The sequence below is a fragment of the Gopherus evgoodei genome, chromosome 3 (genome assembly GCF_007399415.2).
Source record: "Gopherus evgoodei ecotype Sinaloan lineage chromosome 3, rGopEvg1_v1.p, whole genome shotgun sequence".
In the NCBI taxonomy this organism is placed as follows: domain Eukaryota; kingdom Metazoa; phylum Chordata; order Testudines; family Testudinidae; genus Gopherus; species Gopherus evgoodei.
Genome location: NC_044324.1, coordinates 57,481,961 through 57,499,271, shown reverse-complemented (window position 1 = coordinate 57,499,271; position 17,311 = coordinate 57,481,961). Strand labels below are relative to the sequence as shown.

The window sequence follows — 17,311 nt, the reverse complement described above, 5'->3', positions numbered from 1 at the left end:
TACTCTCCTCCATGACTTTAGGGGTTGTTGTAGTTTTATCCCACACTCAACAGCCGGTTCTAGTTTCTATAACGGGCCTGCACCAGAACCCTGCAGCCAACCACCTCTGGAGCGACAGCGCGCGTCCCCCTCAGCGGCTGTCCACAGCGAGGGAAGCCCGGGGGCCTGCTCCACCGCACTCCCCGCCTGGCGGCCGCCGCCGCCGCTGGCTGCAGCCGCTCGGGGAGGCGGAGGCAACGGGCGGGGACCTCTCCGCGCCGAGCCCGCGGCCCTGACGGTGTTTCCGGGTGCGGGAGCCGGGATGTGCGTCCGGGTTGGGTTGGCTCCGCTGCGCGGTTTCCTCCCGCCTCCCGGTCTCCGAGACGGAGCCGCAGCCGCTCAGCCTGCAGCGGCCCCCCAGCTTCCCAGGACCAGCGCCTCCGAGCGGGTCTGTGAGCCGCTGGGGTGCAGCACCGGGGGATGGGGGGGCGCGGAGCCGGGTTCAGGGAGGCCCGCTGGGATGCCGGGGGGAGCGCGGAGCCGGGTACGGGGTCGGGGTGGGGATGGGAGGGGACTGGACGGAGGAGACGCGGGCTCGGTTACTGGGGGGGGGGGTGTTGCTGCCGCCGGCGGGGCTGGCAGCCCCTGCGGGGTCGGGTTACCCTGCCCCGGGAGGATGCTACGCGGCGGTGGGGCTGGGCGCCCTGGGCTCGCACTGTGCGCGATGGGCAGGGCCCCGCCTGCAGTGCAGTTTGGGCGGACGCGCTGTGGTTTGGTTACCGCGGCCGGGGCGCTGCGGACGCGGGCTGGCTTGTCCTGGCCTCGGTGGGGAAGGAAAGTGGCTGGGCGGTGGCGCTGCTTGATTTACCTAGGGAAGGGAAGCGAGTGAGTGTGCAAATGCCCTGAAAAGAACAACATCGGGAGGGGTTAAGGAGGCAGCATGTATGAGCCCGGCTGGGATCATCCTGTTCCCTTAAGAGCGGTATTGCTGCAATGGGGAAGCGTAGGGTTTATCACAGTTACACTTGGGATTAGCCCTAAGCATCCTTTAGAAAGCCAGCGTACAAGCGTTTTGACGCTACAGTTTTGTTTGTGCAGACACCTTAACAGTTCTCCCAGATAAATGTCTTTCCGTATAGAGTATAAGCAGTGACTGAAAATGACAAGACAGCTTCCAGTGTCTTCAGTGTACTTGGAATTTTAGCTATTCTTTGTGATTATTCCCTAAAAATGTGTATGTGTATATATATATATGTGTGTGTGTGTGATAACTATATTTACTACACTAATAGTATAGTGGTACTTAAATACTTACATGCAGGGGTGCTGGAAACGGAAGAACTAAAGAGCCATCCCTTCACACTTTTTAAATGTGGAGCATGCACCCTATTTTGAGAACCTGAACTCAGAAGCGGCACAATGCCCCCGTCCCTTAGCCGCCGACCAGAGCTGGGTGCTGTAACAACAGATGCTTTCCCTTGGCCCGGCCACCCTTCTGTCATGTCAGGGGGCAGACTCTGGGCCAATTTTGAGTGGCATTGCAAACCTATGCACTGGGTCACAATGCCACACACTGAAATTGGGCCCAGCTGCCCCATAGTCATGATGGAGGGGCAGCCAGGCCACGCCTGGCCCCCACACTTTTGCAATCCTTGTGGTGCCACTGCTTACATGGATGAGAAGAGGGGAGGGCATCAGGCATTCCAGCTTTGCCAGTGTGTGGCTTTGGACAAGTCCCTTTATCACTCTATTTTCTCTTCTGTAAGAACAGGAAAATACTTCTCACAAGAGGTACTTAATACTATTGAAATGCTAGTTATTCATTTTATAATATCCAAATATTGCAAAAAGCAGTGCTTTCATTACTCATAGGAGACTTCGCATTTTATGGGTGTAAGTTCAGGTTTGTTCACCACAACCCTCTGATAATTTCAAGTGTATGTGAAGTACTTGTTGCAACCTCAGAATGAAGCATGTTCAGAACATGTTTAACTTTAAATTTTTTCTGTGCTTTCATGTTAGAAATTTAGTTCATGCAAGAGCTGCACATTACTAATAATCTGTCTGTGAGCTTTGCCCATGTACACTAGTAATTTGGTCCTGTTTACAATTATGGAAATTTACATCATTGCCATTACGCTGGTGTAAACTCGTAACAACGAGGTGCTGCCCCAGAGCAAAGCTGAGTTTGCAGTGGTGCAGCTTATTTTGGTAACATACCAAAGTTACCTTGATTTTTTTTTTTAAACTTTCTAAAGGGGCAATCTGTGTATAGTGGACAATGCCTAGCTCAGTGTGGATGCTTACAGAATACAAATAATAACTCTCACGTCGGTTTACATGGTAATTATTCCTTAATTACTTCACTTTTGATTTGAACTTTGGGGAGAAGACATTCTTTAAATTCCAGTCTGACTTCAGTTATTTTCTTGATATAAAATAATTCAGAATTCCCTAATATTTTTAAGGAAGAAAATACAAAATTGAGAAAGCATAGAAGCAATTGTGAAATAAGTGCAGTATCATGATAACATTATAAAAATTGTTTGAAAGAAAATTCTGCTTCATATAAACCTGCTGTACAAACATGACAATACAATCCCGCCTATTATTTTTAAATATACTATAATAAATAACTTGCATCTTGGTAAACACTTATTTACCATGTCAAAGGATAAGTAAACAATTTCAATGCCTACATTTGCCTGAAAGTGGTATTTGTTCATTCTCTGGAAAAGAATTGCTATTCAGACAGATTAACAAGCATCAATATAAGGCATGTGGCTTTGGAATCAAAAACTTACTAATTGTATAGTCAAACATTTCCTGAGGAATCCGTATGAGATACATATGTGGGTATTAGGAGCAGAGATAGGGGAAATAGGTGTGAATTTAGGTCCTAATCCTGTTCTTATTGAGGCCAATGGCAAAAGTCTAAATGATTTTATGGGAAGCCGTATCAGGCTTGGTATACCTATTAGAAATCGAATCGGAGGAGTTTAAGCTAAATACATCTCTTGTAACCAAAATGCAGGTATTTGCATAATAGAATGCTATGATTCCCCCATTTACACAACCTGCTGAGACCAAAAGATCTTTTTTCTGTAAACTCTCATTTTAGGCAGCTGTTGGCTTGGAGGCTGCCAAGGAGAAATCCTGTCAATAGGATACAACAAATTCAGTTACATTTCTAACTGTAAAAACAAAAGACACCAAAAACTCATGTATTTGCCTTTGTATATTTTGGATGCATATTTCATCCTTTTCATAAGGCAATACACTGTAGATTGTGTATTTGCCAAATAGCAGATTTGTAAAGTTGCTTAAGACTAATAGTAGCTCTAGTTTCACAAGCAGTTTGTGGCACATAGCAACATAACTTATTTTCAGAGTTTACACAAAGTACATGTTAGAATAGAAATAATGCTAAACTTTTATCATCGTTTGTAAAAACAGTGTTCTTTCAGTGCTGCCCTGTTGTTGTTACTACTGCTGTGTATTATTTGTATCATGGTGGTGCCTAGAAACCCAAACATAGGGCTTGTCTACATCACAAAGTTGCAGCGCTGGTGAGGGGGTTACAGCGCTGCAACTTAGGAGGTGTACACATCTGCACGGCATCACCAGCGCTGCAACTCCCTGTTTGCAGCGCTGGCCGTACTCCCGTTTTGTCTCGGGTGTAGAGGATCCAGCGCTGGTAATCAAGTGTAGACGCTTACCAGCGTTTTTCTTGACCTCCGTGGAATAAGCAGGTATCCCAGCATACCTGAGGAAGCCTCTCTGGTAATCAAGCAGGTCTCCTTCCCCGCGGTTTGCTCCGGTGTTCTCCGAATCCCCCCCCCCAAGCGGGTCTCCTTCCCCGCGGTTTGCAGGGGGGTTCGGGGAACGCGAGAGCAAACCGCGGGGAAGCAGGTCTCCTTCCCCGGTTTGCTCCAGTGTTCCCCGAACCCCCGTGCAAGCAGGTCTCCTTCCCCGCAGTGTGCTCTCGCGTTCCCCGAACCCCTTCCGTGCAATCAGGTCTCCTTCCCTGCGGTGTGCTCTTGCATTCCCCGAACCCCCTCCGTGCAAGCAGGTCTCCTTCCCCGCGGTGTGCTCTCGCGTTCCCCGAACCCCCTCCGTGCAAGCAGGTCTCCTTCCCCGCGGTATGCTCTCGCGTTCCCCGAACCCCCGTGCAAGCAGGTCTCCTTCCCCGCGGTTTGCAGGGGGGTTCGGGGAACGTGAGAGCAAACCGCGGGGAAGGAGACCTGCTTGCTTGAGGGTTCGGGGAATGCGAGAGCACACCGCGGGGAAGGAGACCTGCTTGCACGGGGGTTCGGGGAACACTGGAGCAAACCGGGGAAGGAGACCTGCTTCCCCGCGGTTTGCTCTCGCGTTCCCCGAACCCCCCTTGAAGCCGCCCAACAGCGCTGCAGTGTGGCCACATCTAACACCACTTGCAGCGCTGGTTGCTGTAAGTGTGGCCACTCTGCAGCGCTGGCCCTATACAGCTGTACTAATACAGCTGTAACAACCCGCGCTGCAAAATTGTAGATGTAGACATACCCATAGACAGGAGCCCATTGTACTAAGCTTGGTACAAACATAGTAAGAGACCATCTCTGCCCTTAACAGTTCAATCTAAATAAGCAAGACAAAAAAAGGAAGTATTTTTATGAGGGTTGTTAAGCAATTAACAAATTGTGATTAATTGCAAAATTAATCGCTCTGCTAAACAATAATAGAATACCATTTATTTAAATATTTGTGGATGTTTTCTACATTTTCAAATATATTGAGTTTAATTATAACACAGAATACAAAGTATAAGTTACTCACTTCCTATTTATTTTTATTACAAATATTTGCACTGTAAAAAACAAAATGAATAGTATTTTTCAGTTCACCTAATACAAGTACTGTAGTGCAATCTCTTTATCATGAAAGTTTAACTTACAAAAGTAGAATTATATACAAAAAAACTGTTTTATTTTTTAATGCAATGTAAAACTTTAGAGCCTACAAGTCCACTCAGTCCTACTTCTTGTTCAGCCATAACTCAGACAAACAAGTTTGTTTACAATTTGCAGGAGTTAATGTTGCCCGCTTCTTGTTTACAAAGTCACCAGAAAGTGAGAACAGGCGTTCACATGGCACTGTCGTAGCTAGCAGCACAAGATATTTATGTGCCAGATGTGCTAAAGATTCATACGTTCCTTCATGCTTCAACCACCATTCCAAAGCACATGAGTCCATGCTGATGATGGGTTCTGCTCAATAATGATCCAAAGCAGAGTGGACTGATGCATGTTCATTTTCATCATGTGAGTCAGATGCCACGAGCAGAAGGTTGATTTTGTTTTTTGGTGTTTCGGGTTCTGTAGTGTCTGCACTGGAGTGTTGCTCTTTTAAGACTTTTCAAAGCCTGCTCCACACCTCGTCCCTCTCAGATTTTGGACGGCGCTTCAGATTCTTAAATCTTGGGTCGAGTGCTGTAGCTATTTTTAGAAATTTCATATTGGTACCTTCTTTGCGTTTTGTCAAATCTGCAGTGAAAGTGTTTTTAAAACAAACGTGCTGGGTCATCATCGGAGACTGCTATAACATGAAATGTGGGTAAAACAGAGCAGGAGACATAGAATTCTCCCCCAAGGAGTTCAGTCACAGTTAATTAACAGTATTTTTTTTTTAAACGAGCCTCATCAGCATGAAAGCATGTCCTCTGGAATGGTGGCCAAAGCATGAAAGGGCTAATGAATATTTAGCATATCTAGTACATAAATACCTTGCAACGTGGGCTACAAAAGTGCCATGCAAACATCTGTTCTAACTTTCAGGTGACACTGTAAATATGCAGCAGGAAACAGTATCTCCCATAAATGTAAACAAACTTGTTTATCTTAGTGTTTGACTGAACAAGAAGCAGGACTGAGTGGACTTGTAGGCTCTAAAGTTTTACATTGTTTTATTTTTGAGTGCAGTTAGGTAACAAAACAAATCTACATTTGTAAGTTGTACTTTCACGATAAAGAGATTGTACTACAGTGTTTGTATGAGGTGAATTGAAAAATACTATTTCTTTTATCATTTTACAGTGCAAATATTTGTAATCCAAAATAATAATATAACGTGAGCACTGTACACTTTGTATTCTGTGTTGTAATAGAAATCAATATATTTGAAAATATAAAAAAAACCAAAAATATTTAATAGAATAACATGATTTAAAATCATGATTCTTTTTTTTTTGAGTTAATCACGTGACTTTGCTGCGATTAGTTGACAGCCCTCATTTTTAGCCCTATTTTATAGATGGAGAACTGAGGCACAGAGATGCAAAGTTATTTTTCCAAAGTCACACAAGAAGTCTTTAGCAGAGCTGGAAATTGAAACCGGATTTTGAGAGTCCAGCCCAGTGCCTATTTACAAGACCTCTTTCTATTTACAGTATTTTTATGAACATAATATTTACTTCAATTACAGATTTGGAAGATAAAATTCATGCTCCTGAAGTAACTAGAGGTTCTCAGCTGCAGAGATGTTGGAGGAGGATATGGAAGTGGCCATCAAGGTGGTGGTGGTAGGAAATGGAGCAGTTGGGAAGTCCAGTATGATTCAGAGATATTGCAAAGGAATTTTTACAAAAGACTACAAGAAAACTATTGGAGTAGATTTCTTGGAGAGACAAATTCAGTATGTATTCAGCAGATGTCATGCTACTTCTGCCTTTATTTCCTTAGTGCTGTTGTCAAACTATCTCCCAGACTAAAGACTGGGGAATTTTTATTTATTTTTATTTTTTTTACATCTTGTTCAGAGGGCTAAAAGTGAAGCATATGTGTAGTAATTGGATCACTCAGTTTTCCACACAAGTACAAGATTTATAATTTTGAAATAAAAAATAAAACTGACTTTCAGACATACTTGATGACTTTTCTAAGAGGTTTGTATATGTTAAGTGCTGATTTTTATTTGCATTCCTTGTTTTTAAAAAAAAGGAAACATTTATTATAAGCTATGTGGTTAAAAATGAAAGCAGGAGTTCAGTATGTAAAATGGTTTCAAATAGCTGTTTCAGACTCTTAGATTACTAGTAGTGTAAGCAGATGATATCTAACATATTTAAAGGAGGAGAAGATATTAAGGTAATGAAAAACATAAGTTCGCAGATCACCTAAGTAAATAAATTAAATAAATAAATGTGTTGAAGGAGAACTGTTCGGGAGCATAGGTTCTCTTTGCATTTTTTTTTCTTTTTAAGACACAGGATTTACAAAATCCAGTATGAATTTTAAAAAACATGATTTTTGTCCCTTTTTTTTTTTTTTTTGTCTTTGAACATTTTCTGTCCTATTGGAAATTTGAGCTCAACAACATTGCACTATATCATACTAGCCAAGGAGAGACTGAGACTAGTCCTTTTCTTCTCTGTCCAAGCAGAATGAAGTGCAAAAAAGTAAACCGTATCTGTGATGAAAATTTTTTTCTCATCCAAAATACATTATAAACAAGAGAAATGTTTTTAATATGTGTGCTTTGTTTTGAGTGTCTCTTTAGTCTTGAGTCTCTATATTCAGTGTGTTGCTGAAACATTTATTTCATTTATTTCAGAGTTAATGATGAAGATGTCAGGCTGATGTTGTGGGACACAGCAGGTCAAGAGGAGTTTGATGCAATAACTAAGGCCTATTATAGAGGTTAAAAAACCCTATATTTTACATCTTGGTATTTGTTTAATTTTTGTAGGTAACTTGAGAAAAATGTAATACAGTTGGCCTAACCAACTTTCTTTTTTGAATAATAGGGATGTTTTATATGTAATGGCAATGTGAAGACCAGTTCAGTTATCGACACTATTCCTTTTTTTTTCCAAATAGGAGGGAACCTTTTCAGATTCTTTAATATTTATTCCCAGACATGCAGTATATCTGACTTCATTAAAGTGCCATTGAATGTGAAATTCACAGAGCTGCCATTTAAATAGGATAGAACATAATTAGTCTAATGGCTGGATAGATTTCTGACGCCAGAAGGAAAGTGTGTGCGGGGGAGAGAGAGAAGACTTGGTGTCAGAACCTTTTTTGTATATGTGTAACTAAACAAGTTCTTTCAACACCAGAATTTATCATGGATAAAAAAAGAAAAAAACTAAACTGAAATCGGAAATAATATAGTTTGCTCCTATATCGCACTCTTTAAAAGTAAGACACTCTGAAGTACTTAATGTATGACAGTTTAAATGGACTTCTAAAAGAATTTTGGTGAGCCATAGCACTCAGTGGAAAAATTGAAAGACCTTGACATAGACACGTCTAACTAAGCTAGTTGAATGGGAAACAAGAACAGATAAAATTTAGTGTTGACAAATACAAGGTAATGCACATTGGAGGGAATAATCTGATCTACACATACACTTTTCTGATTATAAATTATTTGTATCAGCTCAGGAAAAAGACCTGGACATCACTGTGGACACCTCAGTGAAAACCGCTGCCCAATATGTAGCTGTGGTCAAAAAAGCAAACAAGATGATGGATACATCAAGAACAGGATAGGGAATGATATGGAAAATAATATAGTGTCATTATATATCTCAGTGGAATGCCCTTGCCTGGTATACTGTGTGTAGCTCTTATCACTGTAGAGGAAAAAAGAAATAGGTGTTAAAGATGGGTGATGAGAATAATTAGGATCATAGAAAAATCCTCAGATTGGAAAATTTGGGCATGTTTCACCTTAGTAAGAAAATGAATAAGGGGGGACTTGAGAAAAGTATACACAGCAGTGAACTAGATTGAGACCTTCTACCTGCTCTCATACAATAACAAAGGGATATTCAATTAAACTGAAACTTGGAAAGTTCACACTGATTAAAGGAAATATTTTCCACAAAGTGCCCAGTTAGATATCTGCCACAGGATATTCTTGAGGCCAAGCAGAATTCACAAAAATATTAAATATTTATGTAGGTAACAAGTATCCAGCATTATAATAGTAACTATTAAACAGAAGTTTTGAAAGGAATATAAACCATCGAGTATTTTCCTGTGTGTTCGAGCTTGCTGATGACTTCGGGCCACTGGATAATCAAAAGACCATTGATGCAAATTTTCAGTAATGATTGTCAGCCACCTTACAAGTAACGCATTCAGTAGCCGATTGACAATCCATTTTCACTACCATCACAATAGCAAAAGAGTTGCTGCCACTGTGTATAAATGGTGTAAAATTGTAAAATTCTGGTCATTTCCTTCAAAACAACATGAGGGAAATGTGCATGAATTAGAAATTAACTTTTTTTTAAAGCTCTGAGAAAATTGTTTGTAAAACAAAACAAAACTGAAAATTTTAACTTTTCAAGCAAAAAACCTCCAAAAAAAATTGCTACAGCATTTTTTCACCTGAATTTGTAAACTAAATGTAACAAATCTCAGAAGTAGATGGCATACATACAGTATGAAGTATCTTTACAGATATTAAAGATTACCTAGGTACGTGTATGGCCCTTACCGTAGTATCTGAGAAACCTCCCATATTAGTAAAAATAAGCAACAGACAGACCTCTCTCTCTCCCTTCCCCTTCCCCCTCTTTCTCTGCCTGCTGGAGTAGCTTGAAAGGTTGCAGAATGACAACTATCTTGAAGAACAGCATTAATGACCAAAATAAGATGACAGTCTATTAATCTTACTGTAAGGCTCCCTAACCGTCATTTTGACACAATATAGTAATAAAACTTTTCCTGTCTGAAATGCAATGAAAAGCCACCATATCCCAAATACCCTTTTATAGGTTTATCTTTATTTTTTTTTAGGAGCCCAGGCTTGTGTGCTTGTATTTTCTACTACTGACAGGGATTCTTTTGAAACAATCCCCACCTGGAAGGAGAAAGTTGTGGCTGAAGTTGGAGACATCCCCACGGTGCTTGTACAGAATAAGATTGACCTCCTGGATGATTCTTGTATAAAGAAGTAGGCATTTCATCATACTGTCTTTTGAAATCAGAGGATTTATTGCAGTCTTTTATTTTTCAAAATCTATGGGAGTTGATGGTGAAGACTCATGTAATCGTATGTTTACTAAATTTCCAAACCTAGGGCCTAATTCTGCAACCACACCTGGATAATTCCACAAACCTCAGTGGTGCTATTCCCATGAGTAAAGTTACTCCTGTACTTATGTGTTTTCCAGATTAGGGAGTTAGTGCTCACTTCAAGTTTTTTTTTTCTTTTGTTTTCTAAGCACCTTCAAAAATGAACAGGGAACCCTGTAAATAGTCTGGTTGGGCCACAATGAGAAATTACTCCATTTTGTACTCAGAGAGCTGTAAAATATGCCTTCTCTGCAGCCCAAATTTTACAATAGTTATTAAACTCAGTTGTAGCCCAACCACGTTATATACTCTGGTTTGGTTAGTGAATGCACACAGTTGCCAAACTGTGTTAAACAGATTTTTAAAATGTGCCTTTACAGGTTTGCTTTTGTTTTCTCTCCTTGAAATTTTTTTTTCATATACTCATGTTTTATCAAAGTACTGTATTTCCGTATTATAGAAATTTACAACCCATTAACATCCACAAACTCAGTCACTCTCAGCTCCCTCTTCCCGGGTCTCTCCTCCATAGACTGAGTTGTCAATTCATTCTATTCCACGCTGTCCCGCACCCAGGAATCAAACTCAGAAACTGCAACTCACATTGCCCCCAGCATCCACTTTCAGTACTCCTATTTGTGCCTGTGGAGAAAGTTGAATGACCATGCTGAATACTTCCACTATTAATTCAGTCTCCCCTCCTTTAGTTCTGCGGTATTCCTGGTCTAGCTAAACTACTTCTCCCTATCATAGTTTCCTACACTGACTATCCTCGCTTCCTGTTCTCCCCCTTTGATATCCTCCTAAAGCTCAACTTCCCTTTCCTTCACCCACACAGGATATTACTGATTTTCAAAGAGAAAATAAACAAGATCAGATGTGACCTCCTCTTTCATCCATGTCACCAACACTGAGGTTTCTCACCTCTTTTACTTCTGTAAACCTTCCTCTTCATCCCTTCCCACCTCATGACATCCCCTGTCCCAGTTCTCATGCCCTCCCTCAACTCCTTAAAATTTCATTCTCAAGTTTTCCCCTCACAATACAAACATAATGTGGTCTCCCACTTACTTTAACAACTGCCCCCCCAAAACCCTCATCCCTTTCCAGCTAACTGCCCTGTCCTTTGCCTTTCATCTCTAAACTCTGCCTGAGGTTTATTTTTTCCAGCTCTTTGGTCCCTTCCAGTGTGGTTCCCCCTCTCTACTCCAGCAAGATAATCTCTAAGATCTTCCTTGTCTCTCTGTCCACACTACTAAAATTTTCATTCAGGCCCTCCTAATCTGCTGTCTTGATTAGTTGGAACCTCCTTCCCTTTGGCTTTTATGACACCCATCTCGCTATTGCCAGGGAGGTTTTTTAAAAACATAATCAAATAGATGTGAAAATGTAACAACTCTAAATTGAAAAGAAATGCTCCAACAAAACATCTCATTGTTAAAGTGGACAGGTCATAAAGAGCAGCTATCTCCTCACCTGATCTTCTGACTAAATTAATTCCAAAGAATTTTGTGTACAGTATTGATAAACACTGGCATAATATACAAATCAGTATTTACATATCTTTCTGTTGTGCAGTGAAGAGGCAGAAGCATTGGCAAAAAAGTTGAAGTTAAGATTCTACCGAGCATCAGTGAAAGAGGACTTAAATGTAACTGAAGGTAAGAGATACGGCAAATGTAGGATTTTGTCCAGTCCTCTGCCATGTACAATTGCACATCTGTGTAGCCTAGAGACTAATCCAGGGGTTTTATCACGTTTTTTTGGCCACTTATTTCCTGGCACTACACTGTAGTCACAGTAGGGAATAACATCTTACATTTGATTGTCACCTGATACAGTTATGTAACATTTTTTTCTTTACTTGTAGTTCTCTTCCGTTTTTCTTCCACACTTAAGCACTTCTGAAATTTTTACTTTTATCTTAAGTGATTTAGGTATCTAAATCTTATTGACTTTCAATGGGAATTAGGCTCTGAAAATTTTACTGATAAGGATTAAATTTATGGATTACAAGTTGTTTAACAGTGTACACTTGAACTTTATTGCTGAAAAACTTTGAACATGGATGCAGCTGTGTGTTAGTAATGTCATACCAACTTCTATAATAGTGCTATTTTTATGCATAAATTCAGCTTCATAATAGTAATATATTCCAGGCAGTGCCTTTCTGGGGCGGTTCTGGTATTTATAGGGCATTCTGTCATTCTGATTTAATCTCATTTCTTATATCACCAGACAAGATCCAGAAGTGCACTTCCTATTTCTCCTTTTCACTTAGATTTTCATCCTGGTAAACACATTTGCAAGGGAAAAATAAACAAGTTTAAAAATCCACCTATATGTGTATTATTAAAGTAGCTTACTAAACAACTGCAGATAATTGTTGATACTGTGTATGGCTTCTGAAAATTCTCACATATAGTAGACTCCTCACAGTCCTATTCTCATCAATGTAGTAACAGTTAAATTAGTACTGAGAACAGTCATTGCCCAATTTTTGAATTTTGTTTTAAATCTTGGTTTACATGATTGCTATTATTTTTATTATAACACTTGCTGTAAGACCTATGTGTAGTAAATGCTTAAAGATGCTACCTTATTTTAACAGTATGTACAAGTGTAATCTTTATGACAACATGCATGTGCCCATTCACTGCGATATAAAGCATAATAAACTATATAAGGCCCTGATCTTGCAAGTGACTCTGGGTAGACCCAGGTGGAAGTTAGTGATACTCTGTACGGGTACAGCGAGCCCACATGGAACCACTTACAGGACTGGGGTCCATAGTATCAAATCAGGTGCTTATAACTCAGCTTTGTTACCAAAATGAATCTCTAATACTAAGATGAGCTGATATATTATGAAGCTTTGCAGAGATGTCCATGTGGAGATCCCTATCTTAGATTCTCACACTTTGATAAGTATCTATTTTGTATTTCAGTTTTTAAATATTTGGCTGAAAAATATCTTCAAAGACTCAAACAACAAACAGCTGAAGATCCAGATGTAGTACATACAAGTAGTAACAAAATTGGTAAGTATGCAACAATAAACTGCAGCAAGTCAGTATTTTATGCTGATGAAGCCTACTATTAATTACCTAAGGATCTGATCCATCTTCCACTGGAGTCACAGGGAGTTGATTTCAGACTCCTAATTAGCTTTTTTCTACCTTACTATATTGTCTGTTATCCTTTTGTAATATAGTCAAACTAATGTACTAACAATTCTGGCCAATGTTTGTGAACTATTCTTTTTATTCAATTCTTGGGAAGAACATTGTAAGGACTTGAGACTGGATGTTTCCCTGACACTTGCCTTTTTTTTTTTTTTTTAAATGTAATTAGTATTAGTGTTAGTCATGCTGGAGCAGATATACAAAAGACTCACTGTGAAAAGATCTGGCATTTAATGAGAAGGGCTTTGTAAACTTTGCCATTTGTAAGGAAACTTTGAACTTTAGTTCTTTAAAGCACTTTTGAGTCAACTGATTTTTTTTCTCCTTAAAGCCCTCTTCTTTTATACTACCCTTTTCCTCTTCTTTATCCCAACAAAGTTGCTAATTTAAAAGCCCTGTCATGTTTGTTTGTTGTATTACTCAACTAAACGTAGTTTAATGCTACTGTCCAGTTCCTTAAGTGTACATTTTGTGCTAGTGTTAAACTTCACAGTGGCATGTATTTAACTCCAACTGGCTCTAGTTCAGAAACATAGCTTATTGAACTCGATCTGCAAGTAACCACAAGAATAGATAACTGTTCAGGAATTAAAGAGCTTGTGTTTGAGATGTATTATTATGCATAAGTAAATGCTTTGGCTTAAGATTCAACATATAAAAGGTATTAAGAAATTCACAGAAATTACTGCTTTTTTTCTTTAAATTATGTAGGTGTTTTTAATACAGCTGGTGGAAGTCATTCGGGCCACAATTCTAGCACACTTAATGGTGGAGATGTCATCAACCTTAGACCGAACAAACAGAGGACCAAGAAAAACAGAAGTCCTTTTAGCAGTTGCAACATACCTTAGAACCACTTTTGGAAGGAAAAAGAATGACAGTCATTTGGAGGAAGCTGTGCAATTAAATACGGAATACAGCCAGCTATAGAGGTATTTTACCAGTGATCTAGCAAACCTTGCACCTACAGGATCCTTTATAGATGGTGGATTTAAATAATATTGCTGTTGCAATATTTATTTTGTATGTAAAGTGAGACCCCGGTGGCAAAAAAAAAAAAAAAAAAAAAAATAGAACAATTATTGTCCCTATGCGTGTGTTTTTTGTTTTTGTTTTTTTAAATTGGATGAGTTTTCCTGTTTGAAGGAATGATGTACAAAGCTATGTAATAGGTTTGGCTGAATGATTAAGCATATTAAAAAAGTAAGCATAGTGCTTACAAGTATCGGTACATAATAACAAGATCCAAGGTGAAGTAGCTTCCTTCCAATTACATTTACCTGCAAATTTGATAGCAGAGTGGTAGTCAACCAGGACTCTGAAAAGTAAAATGAGAAGCAAAAGGCAGACATCATATTTGTCAGATTACACTAATACATATTCTGGCAATTTTATTGGTGCAATAACTTTGTATATTATATGAATGTTAAGTAAGGCGTGCACGTAGATATTTGTTACAAGTACTCAGACACACGAGAGGATACAGTATTGGATTAAAATAGCATCCTTAAATTTTTTTTCACTTCTTAAAATTTTGCATTTCAAACGAGGCTTCTGTTCATTAATTAATTAACTCGCTACGCTTTTTGGGCCTTATAGCTTATGTTTAAAAAGAGATGTGCCAAAAACATTTTTTCCTTTTTATTTTGTAATGCACTACAGATATTTTTGTAAAGTTTGTTTGTCATAACAGGGTAAACAAGTAGTATTGTTTCTGATACTATCAGTCAGCTAAATGGAACCCATATGTTTTAAATTGTATTCCTGTCCAAAAATATATTGCCGACATCTAATATGTTCATGTAGCATGAACTTTGAAAAGTATGTTGAATTTGCAGGGTGGGATGTCAACAAAATGTCGTAAGTTCTATTGAGAAATTCCACGGTAGGTGTAAACTGTGTTCTGGAGGATCCAAAAAGTTGTAGCTGAAGACTAAATCACAGATTAAACTAATGAGACTCTCTTTAATGCTGTTTCATATTCAGAGTTATGCTGCTGGTTAAAAATCTAATTCTGCAATATCAGACCTAAGGGGTAAAGTTTTCAGAAGTGACTTAGGGCTTGCCTACACGGTGCACCAATATGTATTAGAGGGGTGTGATTCCTAAAGCACATCATGTTGCTCCTAAGTGACCCATATTCCTGCTAGCATGAACTAGAAGTTCCCTAGTGTACATTAACATAGACATCCAGTAGGGAACTTCTAGTTCATGCCAGCAGGGTTTTCATACGCAAGTTAGTGCACAGCACATTGTTGCACTTTGGAAATGACATCACTCTAGTGTGCATTGCCACACTATGTGGACATTCAGGCATCTAAATCTAATTGAAAGTCAATAGAACTTAGGCTTCTAAATCACTAAGGTGCTTTTGAAAATTTCACCCTGTTCTCTCTGAGCATGCATTTTAAAAATATCCATTTTGTTTTTGTATGGTGTCATATAATTTTAATTTTCTACGATTTTCTATAACAAAGCTCTGCTAGCAACAAATGCAAAAATATTCTGCTTCAAGATATTTAGAATTGTAATAGTTTGTAAATGGATGCATTAGAGTGAAAATTACATGACCTGGAGCTGTAAGTATTCAATATAGATTGCTACACAATTCCTATTGATAACTGATTTTCATTATAGCTTAATGGGTTGGTTTAATAGTTATACTTTCAGTTTAGTTTCTTTCATAATTTTTCTACTCTTTCCCCCCAATACCATGGGAGAATTTCTTGTCAAGTAAACATATAATGCAGTAAATCTGCACTGTTGTTAGTACATGTTGGAGGAGGGACTTACCTTTTCATTAATTCATATAATAAGCATAATTTGTTAATTTCTGAGACCTGAAGCATGAAAACTGAAATGTACTCTTGGTCCACCAGTCTCACATGTTGGTAAACTGTGTGCGTGGTGATACTTACGACACTAAATAATCTGAAGTGCTGTGTTGTATGTTAATATATTATATTTCCGGTGAAGTATCTTGTTTCTGTAACAAGCTGTTGCTGCATCTCCCATTGCTGGCAATGAGATGGGCATCGAAGCTCTCAATCCTCTCTTCTATTATAAAAAAAAAAAAAGGTTCTTACTGAAGTGTTTCTTACATACTCTGTTAGATGAAGGCCTTTATTTTTTAAAAGTGCATTTAATCATTGTATGGATGTATAAATGGGGCCAAATCTTACCTCTTGTCAATTTCATGAGTAAGATAGCAGGATTTGGTAAGAAAGAGAATCAATCTCATACATAATGTGACATCTCAACATTTCAGGAATTAAGTAGAGTGTATATTTGTGCAGAATTTTGTCAAACTTTTTTAATGTTGAAACTTTTACATTATGCCAGTAGCCTGCCAGTTTTACGTTTTTTAAAAAAGCAGGACTGCCCATAACTTCAGTTTTTGCCTTATTTAATTTTGTACAAAGTACTGAAGAATAAGAGCCTTTATTTCACATAATTGCCATTTGTACTGCTATGTTTAAGGTCTGTCATTATAAACCACTTTTTTCAGGATTGAAAACTTGACAAAAGCGTCTATACCAGCTGAAACTTGTCAGAATTACCAAATATGAGGGAAGTTTAAATGTATTACAATGAGACTACTTGCATGCTTAAAGTTAAGCACATGTGTAAGTGGTTGAAGAGTCAGGTAGTAAGTAGTGTGGTTATCTTCCTTCCCACCTCTCACTCTAAAGTGGCTCTTCTTTTTATGTTTTAACTTTGTGGACTGTCAGTTTCCAATATGGCAGGAAGAGATGAAGAATGCAGCAAATTGACATTTGGATGATTAGTTTACCGTGCATTTGTGCTAATTAAAAATTTAAAGGATTTTAGCGTACAGATATGCAGCAGCAGACTAGCAAGTTGCAGAGTTCCTTGGGCACTCAGCTCCTCAGATGTAGTTTCTAACTTTTGGATGAATAACAGACATATTTAAATTATTAGTACTCCTACAGCTCCGTATGATTAGTTTTTAGTATAAACTGATGTTACAAAAAAAGAAAAACACATTCATGTGCACTCTCAATTAAAATATTTTGGAGAGAGTGCGGTTTACTCTCCAAAACTAAAACATACAGAGCT

General features: G+C 38.9%; 1 protein-coding gene across 1 annotated transcript; it reads left to right on the top strand.

Annotated features, from left to right (window-relative positions):
- Positions 1-281: 281 nt before the first annotated feature.
- RAB23 (RAB23, member RAS oncogene family) lies at positions 282-16,295 on the top strand. Its single transcript, XM_030555652.1, has 7 exons — positions 282-427; positions 6,439-6,648; positions 7,567-7,652; positions 9,768-9,924; positions 11,625-11,707; positions 12,995-13,087; positions 13,943-16,295. The coding sequence occupies exons 2-7, from the start codon at positions 6,494-6,496 to the stop codon at positions 14,080-14,082; spliced, it is 714 nt and encodes a 237-aa protein (XP_030411512.1). The 5' UTR covers positions 282-427; positions 6,439-6,493; the 3' UTR covers positions 14,083-16,295.
- The last annotated feature ends 1,016 nt before the right edge of the window (positions 16,296-17,311 follow it).